We start from the raw sequence: 25,606 nt of genomic DNA, 5'->3' as shown, positions 1-25,606 counted from the left end.
CAGACAGTCTCTTGCATTCAGTGCCTAGAGGAGCTGACTCTCAGGCATCACTCAGAGGAGAACACAGGTCAGTCCATGTGACCTGTAGCCTGTGGTCAATATTACATTGTACATCAAGGTTCTCAAGTTCAGAGACACAGAACTGGTCGTGTAGCAGGGAAGACATCAACAATTCCCGAGTGTCCTCCTTTTGGGGGATTCCAAAGAGATAGTCACCGTCTTGAATCCAGGAATGGGATTGCAGGCCCACGCACACACAGGGCCTCTGTGCAGACACCTGAGAAGCTGTCATAACATCTGCCCCAGCAGCAGCGCATCCTCTTCACGCAGCATTGGCAATCTAGACATGGCGGAGGAAAAGAGAGTTCACTGACACTTAGGTTCTCCTGCGGTGCACCCCTGTGTGCATGGGAAGCGGTACAGGAGATGAGCCACCGCTCTGTGAGTGGTCAGGGCGCCATCACTGACCCTGCTCTCTTCCTGGGACTGGAGGGCATGCCCCTCCCTCCTGAGGTGCAGAGTTACCCGTGCCTTTCACCTGCTGAGCCTGGGACAACCTCCCGCACTCCCCCTCTGACCCTCCTCGATCCCAGCTGTTCTTCCTGACTCCAGCCCCACCCTCCCTCCATTCCACTCATTCCTCAAAAGTGACAGTCGCACATACCACACTGCTGAGAAGGAGAGGAATGCGAGGACAATCACAACAGCCAGGGAGCCTAGCCCGACGCCTACCATCTGCTGCAGCGTGAGCGATGAATCTGCGGGACAAAACCACACGCTGAACCCACAGAGCACAGAATCACGGCCCTCCACAGAGGTGCACACCCACCTGACCTCGCTCTCTTTTAACCAGAGGTTGGCCCCATTTAACAAACCATCCCAAGAATGCCCAGAGTTCCTCTGTGCCCCCTCAGTTGGTCCTGAGACCAGGGCATCAGGAAAAACTGTTCCACGACATTTTTGAAAAGGAAGCGTAAAACTGGGCCACATTCAAGTTACAAGGGATAAAAGTTGATTTGTTGGGCACACACGTACAGCACCCTGTGTTGTGTGTGTTGGTCTTCTCTCAAGTCAATTACACTTGATCGATTTTTACCGGCAGTTTTCCTTTGCGTCGAGGAAGATGTCATTCTGACGTCATTTGGACTTTTGCTCCAAAAATGGTAGCTCCAGTGATCAAATATAGCAAACAGGGACTTCCCTGGTGCTCCAGTGGTAAAGAATCTGCCACTGGGGGACGCGGGTTTGATCCCTGGTCGGGGAACTAAGACCCCACATGCTGCGGGGCAACTAAGTCCGCGCGCCACAACTACTAAGGTTGCTCGCCTCCACTAGAGCCTGCATGCCGCAAACTACAGAGCCCATGTGCTCTGGAGCCTGCGCGCCACAGCTAGAGAAGAGAAAACCCGCTGCCACAAATAGAGAGAAGCCTGAGCACCACAATGAAGAGCCCGCATGCCACGACGAAAAATCCCTCATGCCTCAACAAAGATCCCGCGTGCTGCAACTAAGACCCGATGCAGCCAAAAAAATAATAATGAAAATATTAATAAAATAAATAAATCTTTAAAAGAAAAACAAACATAGCAAACAAATCCTCTCTGTTGGGTAGAGTCATCTGTCATTTCCCCTACAGGAAGCAAGGGTAGTACCTCCCTGCTCTGTTCAGCAGGTTGCCATGAAGATAAAATAAGAAAATTGATGGAAAAGCTCTTTGAAAGACATTCGTATGTTCTATTCAGAGGTGCATCGCATGTCAACTCCAGAGAGATCCCTGGCTATTCACTGAAAAACACGCACATTTGAGTTGTACATTTGGGCCAAGTGACTAAGTCAGGGCATCATGTTCTAAACCAAAGATCTCATTTTAACTTGCAAACACTTACTTAGCACTTACTATGTGCCAGACACTGTTCTAAAACCTCTCCTAACCACCCACTGGGTACCATAATAATAGCACCAGGTATTATTACACTGGGTACTGTTATTATTCGCATTTTATAGATGACGAATCCAGACATGGAGTGGTTAAGAAACTTGCCCAAGGTCACCCAGCTAGTAAATGACAAAGCCAGGATGCAAACCCAAGCTGCCTGGCTTCAGAGTCTGCTTTTGACCACAGCACCATGCTTTCCCAGTGCAGATCTGAATCCAGCTCTTTCTGCAGCAGAGTGGGTCATGTTCTCCCCCAGAAGTCAGCGGTGCTGGCCCAGATCTTTCCTCCACAGGCTGATGATTATGGGGCCTCGGGCTGTGGTTGCTCAAATTCCTCTTTGGAAGAACAAAAATCTGTACGATGGTGCCACCAGACATTGAGAAGATCTTGGGGGGCTGACTTTGCATGTATAGAATTAAAAATAAAAATGCCACCAAGTCATGGAATAAGTTTAAGGGAGTGCAATCAATTCCAAATTTTTCCAGATGATTTGTTGCAGTTGTCGTCGTTGGAACATCAAATTACAGTCATCCCTCAGTATCCATGGGGGACTGGTTCCAGGGCCCCCCTTGGATACCAAAATCCTCAGATGCTCGAGTCCCTGATATAAAAAGGTGTCGTATTTGCTTATAACCTACTGTATACTTTAAATCATCTCTAGATTATTTATAATACCTAATACAACATAAATGCTATGTATATAGTTGTAAATACAACATATTCAATAAATGCTAGGTAAATAGTTGCCAGTGTGCAGCAAATTCAAATTTTGCTTTTTAGAACTTTTTGGAATTATTTTTTCTGAATATTTTCAATCCACAGTTGGTTGAATCCATGAATGTGGAACCCGCAGATATGGAGGGCCAACTGTATTTCATGTGTCTGTACCCTCCTTTTACCAATGCACCAGGCATATGCTTACTGCTCCCCCTGGGTAATCCAACACTGCCATTGAAGAGCTGAAAACAGCAAAAGCAAACATCTGTTACCGTAAGGGGAGAGGGGCTTAAGAGGAAAAATAGCCCCTGGACTTGAGACCCTCAAAATATAGATGACTTATTTCCCTGGCAGTAATTGTAGCACATTTGAGAACCGTTCAAGCTACTTAACTTTTTCATCATCGATTCTGTGCTGTCTAATACAGTAGCCGCTAGCCACAATGTGGCTATCTAGATCTAAATTAATTTAAATTAAATTAGATTTAAAATTCAGTTTCTCAGTCATACTATTTTAAGTGCATATTTCAAGTGCCCAGTAGCCACAAGTGGTGAGTGGCTACCATACTGGACAACACAGCTTTAAAATCTTTCCATCACTGCAGAGAGTTCTACTGATCGACACTGCTCAGATCTCTACAACCAGGTCGAGAGCAATTTGATTCTACTGGAGACTCTACAGGAGAGCTGGCACCAGCAAAAGCAGCCATGGAACGTATCTCTTGCTAAAGAGCCTGGCAAATCATTACCTCAGAAAATGTCAAGAGACTTTCTAGAGGGACTTCCCTGGTGGCTCAGTGGTTAAGAATCCGCCTGCCAATGCAAGGGACACGGGTTCGATCCCTGGTCCGGGAAGATCCCACATGCCACGAAGCAACTAAGCCTGTGTGCCACAACTACTGAGCCTGCCCTCTAGAGCCCGTGAGCCACAACTACTGAGCTTGTGTGCAACAACTACTGAAGCCCGCGCGCCTAGAGCCCGTGCTCCGCAACAAGAGAAGCCACCACAGTGAGAAGCCTGCGTGCTGCAACAAAGAGTAGCCCCCACTCGCCACAACTATAGAAAGCCCGTGTGCAGCAACGAAGACCCAACACAACCAAAAATAAATAAAATTGATTCTTTAAAAAAAAAAGAGAGAGACTTTCTAGAAAAACATGGCATGTATTGTTTGGCTACTTTTGGTATACAGAAGAAAAAAGCCTTGACATATTTAAGAAGGCATATTATAAAACGGGAGGAGGAGTTCTGGTTAAATTAGAAATTAATAAAGAAAAAAATTAAAGGAGTGACTTGAATTTACTAGATATTAAAACAGCACAGTAAGCTCACAGTACTGTGAGCTTACTGCTCACAGTAAGCTCACACCCAGCCCTCATTTCCCCACACTGTCCACCGGGCATTGTTAGGTATTGGCTGAAGTCAAAATCCATTGTGCTTGCCACAGTTCCCTGACCATTTAGTGACTCTGTGCCAGAAGAAAGAAGAGCAGTTTCATCCAATCTGCTCATAGCTCCCACACTGACTGCTGGGAACTACGGCTTCTTCTCCCAGGTGGACACAGAGCCATCTCTTAAAGACCGTCCCTGGCCTCGACTTCAAGTTATCATCATGCACACTTTGCAAAATCTACCTCCCTTTCACAAAGTTCCATGCCCTTTGCTCATCCTCTGTCTTCCCACTTTTCACTTCTTCGTCAAGATTCCTCAAAGATCACTTGCAGTGGTTTATCCATCTCATTTGCAAATTGTATGAGCCTGCTAGAATTTACTGCTTCATCCATGGCAGAAGACTTTAATGTATGGAGAGCAGTTAGCTCTTCTCTAGTTTTCAAATATCAAAGAGGACATCTTTCACCCTTAGCAGGAAGCCCAACTATTCCTTACTCTCGAGGTATGTACTGGGAAATCATCTTTATTCATTCTGTATAACATGACTTGGATTGTAGCTCCAGGCACAATTCTTGCTGGTAGAACAGTTCCTGGTTATATGTCTTTTTTTCTACATTATATATGTACTCTGTGAACATGAGTCAATCCAATCATGGTATAACCACATGCTTCTTTAGGGACTTCCCACATTAATTCCTTACTGAGAAAATGTATAACTGGCCAATGTGAATTACATTTTTCAGAGTTTTGCCATCCTCTGGTTACCTTCCTTTCCATGGTCACATGCCATGAAACCATACTTATTTTTCTTCTCAATCACTTGTAGAATATCCTTTTAGAAACCCAAGTGAGTGAGCCATGTGTTATATCCCAGATTCTCAGTGATTCATTCTTTTTTTCTTTTTTAACATCTTTATTGGGGTATAATTGCTTTACAATGGTGTGTTAGTTTCTGCTTTATAACAAAGTGAATCAGTTATACATATACATATGTTCCCATATCTCTTCCCTCTTGCGTCTCCCTCCCTCCCACCCTCCCTATCCCACCCCAGTGATTCATTCTTAAAGCGAGTAAATCCATGAGGCTTAAACTCCACCAGTCTCTGTAGGGTGGCTCCCCGAAGAGGTATAGTGCTCAGGAAGAGTGATAGGGATTCCCTGGGCTTATCTTGAACCTTTTCACTAATGGAAATATCACAGGTGTTGAAGAGCCAGTTAGAAAGGCCCTATTCCTACTCTCAGACTTCGTGACAGCTTGAGGACTTCCTATGGCTGTGGACATTTTTTCATGAATTTACACCAGCAGGGTCATTTCCTGAAAGCAACAGTTCTGTTCTCCAAAAGGCACAAATAATTAGCACTGTGACTTCTATTTAGTGTGTTAAATTTCTCTCTGCTATTCTAGGGTTCCCTTGCTTGAATCCCCTGTGGAGTAGGAGATGGCAAAGGAGATCAAAGCAGAAAACTAATTTAGAGATAAGTAAAGCCTGATGAGTCAACAACATTATTGAATTCATTCTCTATTGCAGCTTAACAAATTACCATAAGCTTAGCAGTAGCAGCCATTTATTAGCTCATAGTTCCATGGGTCAGAAGTTCAGGCACACTGTGACTGGGTCCTCAGCTCAGGGTCTTACAAGGCTGAAATAAAGATGTTGAGAGGGCTGCATTTCCCTCTGGAGGCTGTGGGGAAGAATCTGCTTCCAAGCTCATGCACGTTGTGGGCTAAATTCAGTTCCTTGCAGTTGTAGGACTGAGGTCCTCATATTCTTACTGGCCGTCAGCCAGGGGCCACTAAGCTCCTATAGGCTGCCCGCATCCCTGCCACGTGGTCCCCTCCATCTTCAAAGCCAGCAGGAGAAACCCTTATGTCAAATCCATCTCTCCCTTGGAATCTCCAATTTCCCCTGTCTTTGACTTCTAGACACAGATTTAAAGGGCTAATGTGATTAGGTCAGGTCCATCCAGATAATCTCCCTATTCGGGACTTTAATTACATCTTCAAATCCTTTCACAGCAACAACTAGAATGGCCTTTGAATGAATAACTGAGAGAAAGTGGGTGTACCCCAAGGACCAGGAATTTGTGAGGCCATATTAGAATTCTTCCTACCACTATTATGAAGGTTTAAAATGAGTGTGACTTCCTAACATCATATACAAAAATAAACTCAAAATGGATTAAAGACCTAAATGTAAGGCCAGACACTCTAAAACTCTTAGAGGAAAACACAGGAAGAACACTCTTTGACATAAATCACAGCAAGATCCTTTTTGACCCACCTCCTAGAGAAATGGAAATAAAAACAAAAATAAACAAATGGGACCTAATGAAACTTAAAGGTTTTTGCGCAGCAAAGGAAACCATAAACAAGACGAAAAGACAACCCTCTGAATGGCAGAAAATATTTGCAAACGAAGCAACTGACAAAGGATTAATCTCCAAAATATACAAGCAGCTCATGCAGCTCAATATCAAAAAAACAAACAACCCAATCCAAAAATTGGCAGAAGATCTAAATAGACATTTCTCCAAAGAAGATATACAGATTGCCAACAAACACATGAAAGGATGCTCAACATCACTAATCATTAGAGAAATGCAAATCAAAACTACAATGAGGTATCACCTCACACCAGTCAGAATGGCCATCATCAAAAAATCTACAAACAAGGCTTCCCTGGTGGCACAGTGGTTGAGAGTCCGCCCGCTGATGCAGGGGACACGGGTTTGTGCCCCAGTCTGGGAAGATCCCACATGCCGCAGAGCAGCTAGGTCCGTGAGCCATGGCCACTGAGCCTGCGCGTCTAGAGCCTGTGCTCCACAACGGGAGAGGCCACAACAGTGAGAGGCCTGCATACCGCTAAAAAAAAAAAAAAATCTACAAACAATAAATGCTGGAGAGGGTGTGGAGAGAAGGGAACCCTCCTGCACTGTCAGTGGGAATGTAAATTGATACAGCCACTATGGAGAACAGTATGGAGGTTCCTTAAAAAACTAAAACTAGAAATACCATATGACCCAGCAATCCCACTACTGGGCATATACCTTGAGAAAACCATAATTCAAAAAGAGTCATGTACCACAATGTTCACTACAGGTCTGTTTACAATAGCCAGGACATGGAAACAACCTAAGTGTCCATCGACCGATGAATGGATAAAGAAGATGTGGCACATATATACAATGGAATATTACTCAGCCATAAAAAGAAATGAAATTGAGTTATTTGTAGTGAGGTGGATGGACCTAGAGTCTGTCATACAGAGTGAAGTAAGTCAGAAAGAGAAAAACAAATACCGTATGCTAACACATATATATGGAATCTAAAAAAAAAAAAAAAAGGTTCTGAAGAACCTAGGTGCAGGACAGGAATAAAGATGCAGACATAGAGAATGGACTTGAGGACACGGGGAGGGGGAAGGGTAAGCTGGGACGAAGTGAGAGAGTAGCATTGACATATATACACTACCGAGTATAAAATAGCTAGCTAGTGGGAAGCAGCTGCATCACACAGGGAGATCAGCTCAGTGCTTTGTGACCACCTAGAGGGGTGGGATAGGGAGGGTGGGAGGGAGACACAAGAGGGAGGAGATATGGGGATATATGTACACATATAGCTGATTCACTTTGTTATATAGCAGAAACTAACACAACATTGTAAAGTAATTACACTCCAATAAAGATGTTAAAAAAAATAAAATGAGTGTGAGTGTATATGTGTATACATGCATGCACATAGCATATTCATAGATAATGTACACACTAAGCTTATACCTTGATGTTAATCTTCTCTGGCTTATTTGATAAGTATTGCACCCACTATGCTTCTTTTCTCACCAGACTGTACTGTTGGTTCCCCAGTAATCATTCAACTCAATTCAATAAATTCTGACTGAGCACCTACTGTGTGCCAGGCACTGCTCCAGCCTTCAAATGCTCTCTCTCAAGCATATGAAATCTAGTAAGAAAAAACAAGTATACCAGTGACTCAAAAGTGTGGCAGAATGGCTAAAGAGAGGGAGGGAGAGAGATCCTGCCCTGTTGAGGAAATTTTAAACAGTGTCAAGGAGGAGATGGCATTGATTTTAATCTTGAAGAACAGGTGGGGTTGTAATAAACAGAAATTACAGGAAGGTTATAGGGCAATCCAGGTGGAAGTAAGTACATAATCATATGAGCAAGACATAAGACACAAGACACAAGACATAAGGAGAGAAAGCAAGGGCCATATCCAGAGAAGAGCTGCCACATCGCTTTGAATGGAGAAGAATGAGAGATGCAATCAGAAGGGTACATTGGTGTCCAACTGAGGCCTTGGAAAGAAGAAAAAGAAATACTGGAGAACTGTGGAGGGAACATGTCAGGGGGTAGTGTAGGCTCGAGTGAAGAGGGAAACCTGAACACTGTGATGGGAGAGGAGAAAGAGGCTTGGCCAGCCATCCAAAGGCCTCTGCTCAGGGAGTGAACACAGAAATGACAATCAGAGAGGTCTGCCCAAGTGCAAAATGTGGGCTAAATGGGAAAGAGGAGTAGTGACTAATGACTCAGAGCTTTCAGGCCTATGACTAACGGATGTTCCCTGATGACAGTTTATCATCATCTCACGTATATCAAATGACCTTGCTCTGTGACTCAAGAAAGCACAGTATCATAGTACTTTGTGGCTGGAAGGGATCGCAGAGATTTTGGAGGAAGGCAACAGAGAACCAGCCAAGTTAAATATAATTTCTAAGACACTCAGCTGATTAGTAGCAGGACTCGGGCAAAGAAGCCCAGGCCTCTGCACTTCCCATCAAACCGACTGCTGGCTCCCTGAGAGCCATCACAAAGCTCTTTTAGGGGCAATGTGCAAAAGGTAAGTAGCATAATTCATCAGAGGGCAAAGGCAAGAATGGGGCTGTTGCCTGGCATGAGTGAAACTGAAACAATTTGAGGACTTATTTGGATTCTAGTTCTCTCCAAATTACTTTCTGAAATGGCAGGCTCCAAAATTTTGGCAAAAGGAGACTGCCAGGTGAGCGCACAACCCATTCTGCATGTAGACGTATACCCGCTCGAGCTGCCTTCAAAATCTCAACATAACTGGGTTTTCTATTATCTCAGCTCTTTCCAGTAGCTTGAATTCAAAGGTTCAGACTCTCTTTCAACATGAGGGGAAAAACGCGCGGCCAAAAGCCACTTAGATATTTCCAAAGCAAAATCCTTCCTGTTAACTTAATCACAGTAGAATGACTGTAGCCAGCTCTTTGGCCATTACTTCTACCCAGTTTGAGTCTGTTAATCACACTGAACAGCTGCTGAAAGCAGTGGATTCTGGAAGCTATTGTATCTGTGCCTGTCCATGATGCTTGCACATCTCCATTCTTCTGGTAAAAGCACCTCTTTTCCTGTAGGAACTCCATCCCGCCCTTAAAGCTGCAGGGAATGGATTGGCAGAAAAATTTCCAGATGTCGGAATGCATGGTTGTTTTTTGTGGCCATCATTCAATTCTAGGAAAGGGGGCTTAGTCTATCTGCACGCAGAAATGTAAGAGCACACATCTTTGTTAAGAGAGGTCCTCACTCATGGACATATATACACTACCAGATGTAAAATAGATAGCTAGCGGGAAGCAGCCGCATAGCACAGGGAGATCAGCTTGGTGCTTTGTAACCACCTAGAGGGGTGGGATAGGGAGGGTGGGAGGGAGACGCAAGAGGGGGGAGATATGGGGATATATGTATATGTATAGCTGATTCACTTTGTTAAAAAGCTGAAACTAACACACCATTGTAAAGCAATTATACTTCAATAAAGATGTTAAAAATATATAGCGAGAAAATGCAAAAAAAGAAAAAAGAGGCCCTCACTTATGATGCTAAGTGAAATAAGTCAGACAGAGAAAGACAAATACAGAATGATCTCACTTATACATGGAATCTAAAAAAGCTGAATTCATAGAAATAGAGAATAGAACGGTGGTTGCCAGGGGCTGGGGGTGGGGGAAATGGGGAGATGATGGTCAAAGGGTACAAACTTCCAGTTGTAAGATAATTAAGTTCTGGGACATATTCTAATGTACAGCATGTTGACTGTAGTTAACAGTACTGTACTGCACACTTGAAAGATATTAGGAGAGTAGATCTTAAATATTCACACATACATATACACAAATTATATATATAAATATATACATACACCTATATACATAAATTACATATATATATGGTGATTATGTGAGGTAATGGAGGTATTAACTAACCTTACTGCGGTAATCATTTTGCAATAAGTACGTGAATCAAATCATCACATTGTACACCTTAAACTCACACGACGTTATATGTAAATTATTTTCTCAAGAAAATTGAAAAAAGAGAGAGAGGCCCTTGCGGCCTGGCAATCTTCAATCCAGGCTGGCTGACAGTCAGGTAATGTGCCTTGCCCAGTTGAAAATCCATGCCCCCTACCCTTGTTGAATTTGGTGTGAGTAGAGATAAAGACATGGGAAATGAGATTAGGGGATAAGCAGAAAACGAAGGAAGCTTATTTCTCCAGGTTCCTCCCAAACATTTCCTGCTAGGTGCTCTCTACACACAGGGTAACAAACCCCCCAATTGTAAGGCACCATCCACTGGACCCTCCTGGGAAGCACCCCAGCCTATTGTTTTATGATGCTCTGAGGTGAGGGACAGGATGTAAGGAGTTAAACCGATACTCTGGGCTAAGAGCAGAATTCCTCAGGCTGTTGCTAGGATTCGTGAACCACAAGGAAAAGTTCCAGACTCAAAAGGTCATAAACTTGACAAGATTTCTGGTATTAGCTACAAACTAATGGAATTCTTATGAATCAAATCCAGTGGCTGGCTGCCGGCTGGTTTAAAGAAATGTACTGCCAGGGGAATCCCAGCCTGGCAAACAAGGACCTGCGATTGCTCAACCCCTGAGGCAACTCCGCCACCCAGATAACTGCCCCCATGAAGCAGACGGTTTAAGTTGTAGGCACTCAGTGGGGCTCCTTCTCTCTGCCTCTCTTAGGGAAGGCTCTGGAGGAAAGGGACAAGGCTGCTCTCCCATCAGGCAGAGCCCGAGGCAGCCAACCTAACTGACCAAGTGACCCATTCTGCTGCCAGGGCAGGAGGTGCTTGCCTTTCCTGTCCAGCAGGATGTGGTCCTTGTTATGGGCCCCCTGGCCACTGCACGGTTCTTTATCTTTTCTTCCTTTCTAAATGAACGTACTGATTGTGATTATCCACCTTTCCCTTTCATATTATATACTGTGGTTTGAGAATGGTTAAGTTTGCCATTAATCATAGATTGCTAACAGATCATGAGAAGCACATCTAGATTAATTGGATCAAGAGAGACGGATCACCCCCAGGAACCCTGGTCTTGGAGCTGGATTCAGTAAGAGACCCACCTTTGAGCTGTCTTCTCCTTGGGTTCCAGTTTTGGTTGTATGGAGGATAATTTCACTTTCTTAATGGAGGGTGCTTTTCTAAACAGTGTATGTGTATGTGTGTGCACATGCTAAGTAGCCAAATGGTTGAAAGTAGTGGACTCCTGGTGGCTCTTTGTTTTGGTCTGCCAACATGGTTTTCTGTGCCTCTTCCTGATGGGGATCATGTCCCCCTCTCAATGCAACCCTGGTGAGGTTGCTGATCACATTGATCTGCCCCCAACCAGCCATACCAGTAAGCCCCAAACCCAAGGTAGGCTAATCATACTACCCCATCTCCTCTTAATAGTGATTCATCCAATGGAGAGTCACTTAGCTAGGAGAAGAGACTCCCTGAATTGAAAAACTGTCTGTTCCCACTGAAGTGGCTAAGCTGGGGCAGCTGGTTCCCCCCCAACCACCACCACCACGTAGCTTATAGTAGAAGAAAATGAGGCCAACTCACACTTAGAGAGGAGATAGAGACAGATAGAAAGGGACAGTCCTACTTCTGGTGTTGAGTCCCAAGTCCCAGTTTCTGGAGGCCTGGTGATGCCACTCTGGTTCTAATTCCATAAGTTCCCACCCCTCATCCTTTTCAGCTAGGGTTTTTTGTAGGCTAGTCTGAGATGTGTTTTTGTCACCTGTGACAATTTAAAAAGAAATCTCATTAACATACACTTGATGCTGCAGAGTGGACAGAGGAGAAATAAGGAGAACAGTCTTAGGCAGAAAATGGTTTTACCTTTTACCTGAGCCCAAACTGCACAGGAGCTTCTTCTCACCTATAAAGGAAAACACAGCAACACATATAATTGGGTGGCATGTGATTTCAGTTTAAATAACACACTTTAGCCCTCCAAGTTGCAGGGTTTTATCTCTTATTTTGGACCAAACGATCTTTAAAATCTCTTCTAGCTCTAACATCTTACAATTTAGCCTTATGATCACCAAGTGTTCAAAAGGACTGGCGTGGGCAGCAGAGACAGAAGTGATCTTAGGAATGGATGACCCTAAAGCTTTCCAATGTATCTCAGGAAGCACATGCTATGAGGAAAGAGCAGGGATGGTGGTAAGTTCCATGCCCCTTGTCAGCTCTCAGCAACTGGCACTGACTGCCTGGAGAACTACAGTATGTTGAAAAGGATTCTGGGGTCACATCCAGGTTCAGCAAGAAGTAGTAATGCATGTTATGTGCAAGGCTATGAGACGGCCTGGTATATACAAATACTTCACTTCTCTAGATGATATTTCCCAGGCAAACTCAGTTACCCAAAACATAGCCAAGAACCAGGAAGAAAGCTAAAGGAACATGTATGAAAGCTCATCCGTGGTAGAAGCAACCCACAAACTCATTGGAATGAAATACCTTCTCTTCTTCTCCCCTGCTGATATTATAGGCATATTTGTCTGTTAGGAATGCTAGGATTACCATTGATTTATGATACAAGTCAGCAAAAAATTCCCCAGAGGAAACCAAATAGTAGAGGTTAAAGAAAGATTCCTTCAACTTCATTAAGTAATTCTCTTTCAAGTGACAAGCTTAGTCATTCTGGGTTTATTTTATTAAAAATTGAAAAACTATATTTACACTGATAAATTCTGGGAAAAGCTTAAAATGTCTACAAGGTTTTGAATGTGACTAAATTTTGCCTTGATGCTTAGTGCATCAAGTGCATTTAATAAAAGATAACATGCAATTCCTATACACTAATGATGAAAAATCTGAAGGAGAAATTAAGGAAACACTCCCATTTACCACTGCAACAAAAAGAATAAAATACCTAGGAATAAACCTCCCTAAGGAGACAAAAGACCTGTATGCAGAAAACTATCAGACACTGATGAAAGAAATTAAAGATGATACAAACAGATGGAGAGATATACCATGTTCTTGGATTGGAAGAATCAACATTGTGAAAATGACTATACTACCCAAAGCAATCTACAGATTCAATGCAATCCCTATCAAACTACCACTGGCATTTTTCACAGAACTAGAACAAAAAATTTCACAATTTGTATGGAAACACAAAAAAAACCCAAATAGCAAAGCAATCTTGAGAAAGAAAAATGGAGCTGGAAGAATCAGGCTCCCTGACTTTAGACCATACTACAAAGCTACAGTAATCAAGACAGTATGGTACTGGCACAAAAACAGAAAGACAGATCAATGGAACAGGATAGAAAGCCCAGAGATAAACCCATGCACATATGGTCACCTTATCTTTGATAAAGCAGGCAAGAATATACAGTGGAGAAAAGACAGCCTCTTCAATAAGTGGTGCTGGGAAAACTGGACAGTTACATGTAAAAGAATGAAATTAGAACACTTCCTAATACCATACACAAAAATAAACTCAAAGTGTATTAAAGACCTAAATGTAAGGTCAAACACTATAAGACTCTTAGAGGAAAACATAGGCAGAACACTCTATGACATAAATCACAGCAAGATCCTTTTTGACCCACCTCCTACAGAAATGAAAATAAAAACAAAAATAAACAAATGGGACCTAATGAAACTTAAAAGCTTTTGCACAGCAAAAGAAAACATAAAAAAGACAAAAAAAAAAAACCCCTCAGAATGGGAGAAAATATTTGCAAATGAAACAACTGACAAAGGATTAATCTCCAAAATTTACAAGAAGCTCATGCAACTCAATATCAAAAAACAAACAACCCAATCCAAAAATGGGCAGAAGACCTAAATAGACATTTCTCCAAAGAAGATATACAGATTGACAACAAACACATGAAAGGATGCTCAACATCACTAATCATTAGAGAAATGCAAATTAAAACTACAATGAGGTATCACCTCACACCGGTCAGAATGGCCATCATCAAAAAATCTACAAACAATAAATGCTGGAGAGGGTGTGGAGAAAAGAGAACCCTCTTGCACTGTTGGTGGGAATGTAAATTGATACAGCCACTATAGAGAACAGTATGGAGGTTCCTTAAAAAACTAAAAATAGAACTACCATATATGACCTAGCAATCCCACTACTGGGCATATACCCTGAAAATACCATAATTCAAAAAGAGTCATGTACCACAATGTTCATTGCAGCTCTATTTACAATAGCCAGCACATGGAAACAACCTAAGTGTCCATTGACAGATGAATGGATAACGAAGATGTGGCACATATATACAATGGACTATTACTCAGCCATAAAAAGCAACGAAATTGAGTTATTTGTAGTGAGGTGGATGGAGCTGTCATACAGAATGAAGTAAGTCAGAAAGAGAAAAACAAATACTGTATGCTAACACATATATATGGAATCTAAAAAAAAAAAAAAGGTTCTGAAGAACCTAGGTGCAGGACATGAAAAAAGACGCAGACATAGAGAATGGACTTGAGGACATGGGTAGGGGGAATGGTAAACTGGGACAAAGTGAGAGAGTGGCATGGTCATATATACACTACCAAATGTAAAACAGAGCTAGTGGGAAGCAACCACATAGCACAGGGAGATTAGCTTGGTGCTTTGTGACCACCTAGAGGGGTGGAATAGGGAGGGTGGGAGGGATACACAAGAAGGAGGAGATATGGGGATATATGTATATGTAAAACTGATTCACTTTGTTATAAACCAGAAACTAACACACCATTGTAAAGCAATTATACTCCAATAAAGATGTTAATTAAATAATTAAAATAAAAGATAATATGCAAGAGTAACCAGTGAAGGGTATAGTTCAAGACACTGAGGAAGAAAAAGGACCTCAGACAGCAAGGCAGTTACTAGGGAACTGAGTGTATTAAAAGAGAGAAATTGAAATGGCAAGGTGAGGAAGGGAGTTCATTAAAATGGAGTGCCTTGATCAGATGTGCATTTTATGAAATACATGATGGCAGTAGTATGGAGCAAGGAGATAGGTAGAATAAGAGACAAGAAAATGAGTTAGAAAATTGATGTTCAGACAAGAGATGTCAAAAGCTAAACAGTGTTAATGAAAGAGAGGAAAGGATGATCTTAAATGGCATTAATGTGATAGAATTGACACAATTTAATGATGGACTGCACAAGAAGATAAGAAAAAAGGGAGGAGACAAGAATTATTCCTAGATTTCTGTCTTGACAACTGGGAACATGGTAATGATGTTTATTGGGACAGATATACAGAAGGAAAAACAAAAAGGGGAACTGGAAAACTCACACTTCCTGATTTACAAAGCTACAGTAATCAAAATGGTGTGGTACTAAGAATCTAGTATATAGCACAGGGAACTCTACTCAATACTCTGTAATGACCTATGGGAAAGGAACCTAAAAAGGAGTGGATATATGTATATGTGTAACTGATTCACTTTGCTGTACAGCAGAAACTAACACAACATTGTAAATCAACTATACTCCAATAAAAAGTAATAATAATAAAAAAAAGTGTGGTACTGGTCTAAACACAGACATACAAACCAATGGAATAGTATAGAGAGCCCGGAAATAAACTCTTGCATATATATCAAATGACTTTTTTTTGGCTGTGCCTCACAGCACGCAGGATCTTAGTTCCCCTACCAGGGATCGAACCCATGCCCCCTGCAGTGGAAGCGTGGAGTCCTAATTACTGGACCGCCAGGGAATTCCCTCAAATGACTTTTTTTTTTTTTTTTTCGGTACGCAGGCCTCGCACCACTGTGGCCTCCCGTTGCAGAGCACAGGCTCCAGACGCACTGGCTCAGCGGCCATGGCTCACAGGCCCAGCCGCTGCTCAGCATGTGGGATCTTCCTGGACTGGGGCACGAACCCGCGTCCCCTGCATCGGCAGGCGGACTCTCAACCACTGTGCCACCAGGGAAGCCCCCCTCAAATGACTTTTGACAAGAGTACCTAGACCATTCAATGGGCAAAGGAAATCTTCAAAAAATGGTGCTGGGAAAACTGGATAACCACATGCAAAAGAATGAAGTAGGACCATTACCTAACACCATATACAAAAATTAACTCAAAATGGATCAAGCCTAAATATAAGACTTAAAACTCTTAGAAGAAAACACAAAGGAAAAGCTTTGGGAAATTACATTTGGCAATGATTTCTTAGATATGACACCAAAAGCATAGGCGACAAAAGAAAAAATAGGCAAATTGGATTTCATCAAAATTAAGAACTTTTGTGCATCAAAGGACACTATCAACAGAGTAAAAAGGCAACTCACATAACGGGAGAAAATATTTGTAAATCACATATCCAGAATATATAGCAAGCTCCTAAAACTCAACAACAAAGAAATAAATCACTTCAAAGATGGGCAAAGGACTTGAATAACCATTTCTCCAAAGAAGATATACAAATTGTCAAAACCTGAAAACAAGCTCAACATCATAAATCATTATGGAAATGCAAACCAAAACCACAATGTGAAGCCACCACACATCCATTAGGAAGGCCATCATTAAAACAGAAAACAGCGATTGTTGGGGAGGATGTGGAGAAAATGGAACGCTTGTGCACTGTCGGTGGGAGTGTAAAATGGTGCAGTGGCTATGGAAAACTGTATGGGGATCTTCAAAAAGAATTAATAAAATTACCAAACGATCCAACAATTCCACTTGAGGGTGTATACCCAAAAGAAGTGAAAGCAGAGACTCAAAGAGATATTTGAACACCCATGGTCACAGGAGCATTATTTGCAATTGCCAAAAGATGGAAGCAACCCAAGTGTCCATCTACAGATCATGGATAAACAAAATGTTTATCCATACGTACAATGGAATATTATTCAGCCTTAAAAAGAAAGGAAATTCTGAAACATGCTACAGCATGAGTGACCCTTGAAGACATTACGCTAAATGAAATAAGACAATCACAAAAAGATAAATACTGTATGAGTCTACTTATACAAGGTAACTAGTCAAATTCATAGAGACAGAAAGTAAAAGGGTAGTTGCCAGGAGTTGGGGAAGAAGAGGAGGAATGGGGAGTTGTTTAATGGGTACAGAGTTTCAGTCTTGCAAGATGAAAAGTTCTGAAGATTGGTTTCTTAACAGTGTAAGTGTACTCGACACTACCAAACTGTTAGTTTAAAAATTGTTAAGATGGTAAATTTTATGTGTATTTTACCACAATTAAAAATAAATATAAAAAATTATCACTGCTAAGTGTCTGAGTATTAGATGGTGATTGTTGCATTACCACCATCTTGTAAATATATTAAAAACCATTGAATTGTACACTTTAGAATTATATGAATCGCATCTCAGTAAAGCTGTTTTAAAAAGAAAAATAAATAAATAAATCACTACTGATTTTAATATGTCTGCAACACTAATATATTTGAAACCCACAGGGGAAGTAATAGCAATTCAAATATGTGAGTCCAAATATAAATTATTTCAAAGAACAAGCACGTGTTCCTCTTAGCTGTATGAAAAAGAGTCATCAGTGACATCACAGGAAAGTTCCCTATAAACTAGAATTCTTATCGTAATCTCCCACTTCATTCCCTTTGTGCCCCAAATTGATATTGATCCATATTGAAGCCCTAACCCCCAATGTGATGTTATTTGGAGGTAGGGCCTTTGGAATGTAATTAGGTTTAGATGAGGTCATGAGGGTAGGGCCCACATGATGGGATCAGGGTCCATAAGATGAGGAAGACTGATCAGAGCTCACTCAGTCCCCACCACATGAGGACACAGCAAGAAGGCAGCTGTCTGCAAGTCAGGAAAAGGGTCCTCCCCGGGGAACCAAAGTAGCCTGCACCTTAATCTTGGACTTTCCCGTCTCCAGAACTATGAGAAATAAATGTCTGTTGTTTAAGCCACACTGTCTATGGTATTTTGAAATGGCAGCCCAAGATAACTAATACACCCTCCCAGACCAAAGTCTCAATCTGAGACAGCAGCTCTCTGAGCAATCTCTAAGTTGCACACATATGGTACTGCCCGTGTTGTCTATAGCTAGACACACCAAGTCAGGATCTCCGGGTAATTTTCCAGCAAGGAGGCCTTGTCTAAGTCATAAACACCTTTGGAACAAATTCAGGGCAATATATTCTGGACTTTAGTCTTCCAATTCTTAATCCCTACATAATTGCCAAAAAACACCACCAGAACTTTTTGCTACTTGGACCTATTCTTAGTTTTATATCAAGCATGATAATGGCACATGTAACTTGTGTCCTATACAGAATTTAATTGCGTGTTTCAGTTTTAAATATGTGATGAACCTTACACACAAGATGGCTCAAATTCATCAGTCAAGAGATGTTTCTATTAATATTATTTTTTCTAGTTTCCATTACCAACCGATATGAATTGATACCAAACCTTGAGTCCTCCTAGGGCAACCATCACAATGTTTCTTCTAGATCTTCCACCCCTGACTGACCCATCCAGCTCTTGCTATGTCTAGCTCATTATATTTATCTATTCTTTTTTTTTTTTTTGGCCACACTGCATGGTAGATGGGATCTCAGTTCCCTGACCAGGGATCAAACCCGCGCCCCCCTGCATTGGAAGCACGGAGTCTTAACCACTGGACTGCCAGGGAAGTCCCCATCTATTCATTCTGTAATGAATATATCGTTGTATGTCTCAAGAAAGAACCAGCACTGGAAAAACATAGCCTTTCTAAGGACGGAGAGAGGAGAGTGAGGCTTACGCAATAGCCAAGGAAATAACGGAAGCAGAAAATAGAGCCAGAAAATAGTGCTGAACTTAATCTGCCCCTCCTGCTGGCTTCCTGGAGAATGAGGAGAGGCAGCAGTCTGGCAGGAGTATGGGGAAGTGACAGAAAGATCTAGATGTTCCTCTCCAACTCAGGCTTCAGCAGTGCAATAGGATGAGGGCATTCTTGAAGCTTCTTAAAGAAGAACCCAAACTAGTTCAGTCCAAACAGGTCCCCCAGCAAGTTCAGAACATCAACCTCCAAAAAGGTTTCACCTGCTCATCCTTTATAAAGTGAAAAGATTCAACACATTCTTATTGTTCTTACAAGCAGTGTTCATCTCAAATATTGGGAAAACAAATGTGCAAATATTTAACTTTCACATGAAGAGGAAAATATAGAATTCACAAGAGTTTTTAAAGAAATATACCTTATTCCATTCACTTGTGATTCGTAATATAATGCAGTAATCATTCCCTATTTTCAAGGGTGCATTATAATATTTTCCATAGTACAGCCTGTCTCCGATAGATATCTCCATGGCATCATCGGGAACATCCTTGGCCAGCAGTTCTGCCGTCACATATCCATCAGCACCAGAAGCATTGCTAAAGAATGAGGTAGCCTCTTCAGAATCACAAACAAATGTGCTTTGGAGGGCCAGGGGAAGCACTAACACCTGATATGAACTGGAAGAGAAAAGAAAATGTCTATCAGATCCTTGCTTGGGGGATTCGTTCATTCATTTATTCGTATTTGTTGAGCACCTGCTATGAGATCAACACTTTTCTAGACACTGGAGATGCAACACTGGATAAAAGTCCTTGCCCGTGTGGGATTTACGGTCTGACAGCTCCCACCGTCATGGAACTCCAGTTGGAACCAGCCGTGTTAATGCCAGATGACACTGGGTGAGGGATCTCTCCAAGTTCTGGCTGCAGATGGCTATCCGGTAAATCCTCTTTAGCTGGGAGAAGTTGCTGCACGTATAACTACCTGAGTATATGTGTCTTAAAGTTGATCTAATCAGTGATTTTCAAATGGGCAAATAAAGCCCAGCTGTGGAAAGGGTTTAGCAGTCACATGGAGGCCAAATGCCTACAAGAGTTAATGCACTAAATCTGCAAAAATGCTCCACGCAATCACATGGGGTACCTAAAACGGAACTCACGTGATTTACATTCCCTCCAGTTCGCTACTGATACCAAAGTTCCTGTGAAATGAATGAGAAGCATGGAGTACAGATCATCATGAGTTCATCTAGTCTAACAATATCCTGAAAGAGCCGGAAAGGGAAAATCTCATATGTTCCCTAGATGTGGACAAAGAAACAAACTAGCAACCAGGTGTCATTTTTGTCATGTGTTTTAGTATTATTTATCTCACCAAATACAAAATCTGTCAGTGAAAGGAAGTGTAAGAACAAAAACACTCTGAGAGACCTACTAGAGCATGGACTTGAGGATATGGGGAGGGGGAAGGGTAAGCTGTGACAAAGTGAGAGAGTGGCATGGACATATATACACTACCAAACGTAAAATAGATTGCTAGCGGGAAGCAGCCGCATAGCACAGGGAGATCAGCTCGGTGCTTTGTGACCACATAGAGGGGTGGGATAGGGAGGGCGGGAGGGAGGGAGATGCAACAGGGAAGAGACATGGGAACATATGTATATGTATAACTGTTTCACTTTGTTATAAAGCAGAAACTAACACACCATTGTAAAGCAATTATACTCCAATAAAGATGTTAAAAAAAAAACAAACACTCTGAGAATGAATCACGCCTTTCTTTTTATTCCCATCTATTTGGGACTCATGTCCTGCCTCTAGTATAGTAGGTGTTGGGATGTCTGCTTTTTCTATCAGGCTTGATAGCAGGGATTTGAATGATTTACTCTTTTTTTTTTTTAAGTTCATAGGGGTGCTTTTTTTTTTTAACATCTTTGTTGGAGTATAATGGCTTTACAATGGTGTGTTAGTTTCTGCTTTATAACAAAGTGAATCAGCTATACATATACATATGTTCCCATATCTCCTCCCTCTTGCGTCTCCCTCCCTCCCACCCTCCCTATCCCACCCCTCTAGGTGGACACAAAGCACCGAGCTGATCTCCCTGTGCTATGCGGCTGCTTCCCACTAGCTATCTATTTTACATTTGGTAGTGTATATATGTCCATGCCACTCTCTTTGTCCCAGCTTACCCTTCCCCCTCCCCGTGTCCTCAAGTCCATTCTCTACGTCTGCGTCTTTATTGAATGATTTACTCTTGTATCCTTGCAAATCCTTGCACAGCTCTTTGGCTGTGACTGATTCCTCACTAATGTTTCTTGAGTTGAAATTTCAGTAAAGAAGAAAAACATGCATCAGCACCAAATACGATTAGGGTAATTTCCAAAACTCATTAGCACACATAATTCTATTTTACCAATAAGTATACACTTCCTGCTCCGCATTCCTAATGCCCCATCTCCTGCTTCCTAAGAGCTCATGAGTTACTAGGTTAAGAAAAGGGAGTCCTCCCCAACAGCAGGTGTTGGATTTGGAAACTATCCACCAACCAGGCTCCTCAAATTCCTAGGTGTCCTCAGGCCCCTGATTTCCTCAAAGTTTCTGGGTTCACTTTCAGCATAGGGCTTTCTACAAAAGGGACAAAGTAAAGTCTGCAGGGCAATGACTTGTCACTGCCATCACCAGTAAACATTTACTAAGCCTCCACTGCCGACAACGGAACACTTATAACAACAAACTTTCCTGGGGACTTGAAGACATCCCTATGAATCATGGCCGCAGGTAAGAAAGTAAATAGGCAGCAGACTCCATGCTGTCCGTAAGCACATCTTCAAGTCCCTCTCACCTTTCCATGTAGGTGGTGATATGCAAGTGCAAGTTCAAGGCTCACCTGAACTCTTTTGGTTCTGAACGTTGCCCAGTAGAGGCACCATTCATGACGCATAAAGCAGTATCCCCAATTAGCATGATCATAATCACCTGAGTTGCCTGATAATTGTACAAATTCCCAGCCCCCATCCCAGATCTACTGAATCAAAATCTCCAGTAGAGTCTGAGAATTCATACAGCTGATAAAGCACCCCAGGTACACTTGTAATCTGGCAAGTGTGGGAGACGCTAGCATTAAGAGAGCCCAGCCACAGCCTGTATCATCCACCCAAGACCACCAAGCCAAGGAAGGGAGCGTGGCCCCAGAACCCCTGCTCCGCCTTGTGCCCAAGCCACTGTCCCCTGACAACGTACAAGGCAGACTCCGGCCTGTCACACACTGGCGGTGCTGCTACCCCCAGCTCAAACCAGGTAGTCGGGCCAAGAAAACCCCCCAATTGCCTGCTGGTAATTAGCCCCGATGATGTTGGGGAAGCAGCTGTGGCTGTTTAGAGCATGACTGCTCTGGAAGGACTTCTCCTCTCTTTTTCACCACCACCCTCCCTTGAATGACTCACAGATCTCCACTTCCTGTTTTGGAGGCACTGGCCGGCACAGAGCCACAAGGATAGACTGTCATTTGGCTTTTCTTTCTGCCTTACATAATCATCTGGCCTAAATATCACGTACGTCTTGCAAATTCCCTCAGGCAGTGAGATCACAACTTCTGTTCTCCTTATAGCAACAGAATTACAATGCCTTCCAGTAACTTGTCAGGAATCAAGAAATAGAACAACTTAGGCCATATCCATGCCTGGAAAGACTTTTGAGCACTTACTGAACTCAAACTAATAGATTAAAAAGCTCAAGTTTCATTACAAATGGACACATAATATCGATAGGCTTTCTTTTTTTTTTTGCGGTACGCGGGCCTCTCACTGTTGTGGCCTCTCCCGTTGCGGAGCACAGGCTCCGGACGCGCAGGCTCAGCGGCCATGGCTCATGGGCCCAGCCGCTCCATGGCATGTGGGATCTTCCCAGACCGGGGCACGAACCCGTGTCCCCTGCATCGGCAGGCGGACTCTCAACCACTGCGCCACCAGGGAAGCCCGACTTTCTTTTTTATAGTTTTGTGATACCTCACGAATTTTACCTTGATGGTACAGCAGGGTCATTAGACTGAAGGGTCAGGAGAGACACAGGCAGTATAAGTTCGGTCAAAGAAACAGGTTGTTGCCATCTCCTTGATTTGCTACTGTCACTAAGTTACTCATCTCTCCAGGCAAACCTCAATTTTCCTCTCTGAAAAGGGAATAATTCTGCTTTCCTAATCCTGCCATGACCTTTGTAAATAAAAAGCTTAATTGCACACAAGGTAGTCCAGCAACTGAGGTAAATTCCTTCCATCCTAATACCACCTGGAGTCCCAGAAGCAGTTGTTAACAATGCAGTGTCTTGCTCACATCTCAATACATGAATGAATTAAAAGAATGATCCAAATGACTCTTCCAGAAATCACTACACACATGGGAGTGGGGGAGGGAGAGGGATGGACTGGAAGTTTGGGATTGGTAGATGCAAACTGTTACTTTAGAATGGATAAATAACAAGGTCCTAATGTACAGCTCAGGGAACTATATTCAATATCCTGTGATAAACCATAATGGAAAAGAATATTTAAAAAAAAGGTCTGTACGTGTATAACCGAGTCACTCTGCTGTACTGCAGAGATTGTAACAACATTGTAAATCAACTCTACTTCAATAAAAAAATAAATAAATAAGAAAGCACTACACACCCCCCAAGATCATCCTTAAATAAAGGAAAATATATATATATTTTTTGTAAATGAAATGATGTTCCTGATCCACCATCACTAAAGGATGTACCTGGAGGCGTGAGTGCAAAGTGATAGCCTGACATGTCACGGGCACCCAACCAGTGCTCATCTAATGACCAATGGAACGGATTTAATTTCTCGAGCTCAGCTGCCCAAATGCTTGTCTCTGGTCCTTTACAAGTCTCTCTATTCATTAGGGAGGGTGCTAGCTGGAATTAAAGGCCCAGTCTGTACCCAAGGAAACAAAAAATGAGGTACTGACTGCACTGACTCAACTACTCCAGTGAAGCCACCTAAAGAGAAGTCTCCTCCTCACTCAAACCAAAGTTTTCAAAACACTCCATGGAGATCACTGGGCAGCCATGGAAAAGAGGCCACTACTGACCTGATGGGTCCATTTTTCTCCTTGGCTTTCCTCAGTCTCAGGCGTGGTAAAGGCCCTCCGTGCACAGTGAAAAAGTCTACTTCCGGAAGGGGAGGCTCTGAAAACATGTTGAAAAGAAGAAAGGGGGTATGATCAGAACGAGCAGAAGCATGAAAAAAGTGGTCCTCATGGGGCATCAAGAGGAAAGTTTTCATGTAAGAAGAGATGAGCAAATTCAGACACATGCTCCGACATGGATGAATCTTGAACACATTAGGCTAAATGAAATAAGCCAGACACAGAAGGACAACTATTGCGTGATTCCACTTACATGAAATATCTGGAACAGGTAAATCCATAGAGACAGAAATAGATTAGAGGTTGCCAAGGGTTGAGGGGGTGTGTAGGAAATGGGAAGTTATTGCTTAATGGTCAACAGAGTTTCTGCCTGGGGTGATAAAAACATTTTAGGAATAGATAATGGTGATGGTTTACAACATTGTGAATGCACTTAATGCCAATAAATTGTGTCCTGAAAAAATAATTAAAATGGTACATTTTATGTTGTATATATTTTATTACAATTAAAAAAAAAATGATGCCCCAGCCCTGACAGATGGTGGATGCTGTGGGCCTTTCAATTAACTTGGTAAATAGGTTCTTATTTGGTGGGGAGACCAGCTTATCAGACTTCTAGATCCTTTAGGAACAGTTTATTTATTATTATTATTATATATTTTTTGGCTGCGCCGTGCAGCTCGTGGGATCTTAGTTCCCCCACCAGGGATCGAACCTGTGCCCTCGGCAGTGAAAGCACAGAGTCCTAACCGCTGGACCACCGGGGAATTCCCTAGACTTCTAGAGCCTTTATAATCACACAGCTGTCTGTCCTTATCTTGCTCTCCCCAGCAACCAGATTTCCCAAATAGGTATTCCACAGGGAGGAGAATGTTGGTTGATTGGCTGACACCAGCGTTCTAGCATCTAACTGGGAGTTATATTCATGGTATAAATGTACCAGCTGCCACTCTGCCTTGTGAGTAACACAGCTTACATGTGTTGGGCACACAACACATATATAGATGTGTCCTATATATGCCTCATCTCATTTAATCTTCTCCACAGTGCTATCAAGTGGATGAGATTTATAAAGGGAGGGAGGAAGAAAGAGAAAGAATAAAATATGAACACCCCCTTCCCTGAAATTCCTCTGAATCCTGCCACAGTGAAATTAGTACTAAGAGGCCAAAATAGACACTCAAGACTCTATTTACCCAATTAGAAAATAGCTTTGGGGTGTAAATTCTCAATTCAAATTATAATAAATAAAAACTTAGACCTTCCTAGATAATTTTTAAAGCTCTACTGAATATGTTATTCATACACTGCCTTTCAACAAATATTTATTAGCCACCTCTATGCACCTCTATGTGAGGCT

General features: G+C 42.3%; 1 protein-coding gene across 1 annotated transcript in view; it reads right to left on the bottom strand.

The window, feature by feature from the left end:
* Positions 1-322: 322 nt before the first annotated feature.
* SUSD1 (sushi domain containing 1) overlaps positions 323-25,606 on the bottom strand; it is a gene marked incomplete at its 3' end in the record, with an annotated part of 123,224 nt that continues 97,940 nt past the window's right edge. The window contains exons 13-17 of the mRNA XM_082656867.1: positions 24,190-24,286; positions 19,516-19,774; positions 12,205-12,244; positions 619-758; positions 323-340 (exon numbers count right to left, since the gene is read on the bottom strand). Of these exons, the coding sequence (XP_082512993.1) occupies positions 323-340; positions 619-758; positions 12,205-12,244; positions 19,516-19,774; positions 24,190-24,286 (554 nt within the window). The remainder of the gene's footprint in view (positions 341-618; positions 759-12,204; positions 12,245-19,515; positions 19,775-24,189; positions 24,287-25,606) is intronic.

The sequence above is a fragment of the Grampus griseus genome, assembly GCF_964374135.1.
Source record: "Grampus griseus genome assembly, chromosome: 6".
In the NCBI taxonomy this organism is placed as follows: domain Eukaryota; kingdom Metazoa; phylum Chordata; class Mammalia; order Artiodactyla; family Delphinidae; genus Grampus; species Grampus griseus.
The sequence above is the reverse complement of the archived record's forward strand: the minus strand, read 5'-3'. Positions and strand labels throughout refer to the sequence as shown.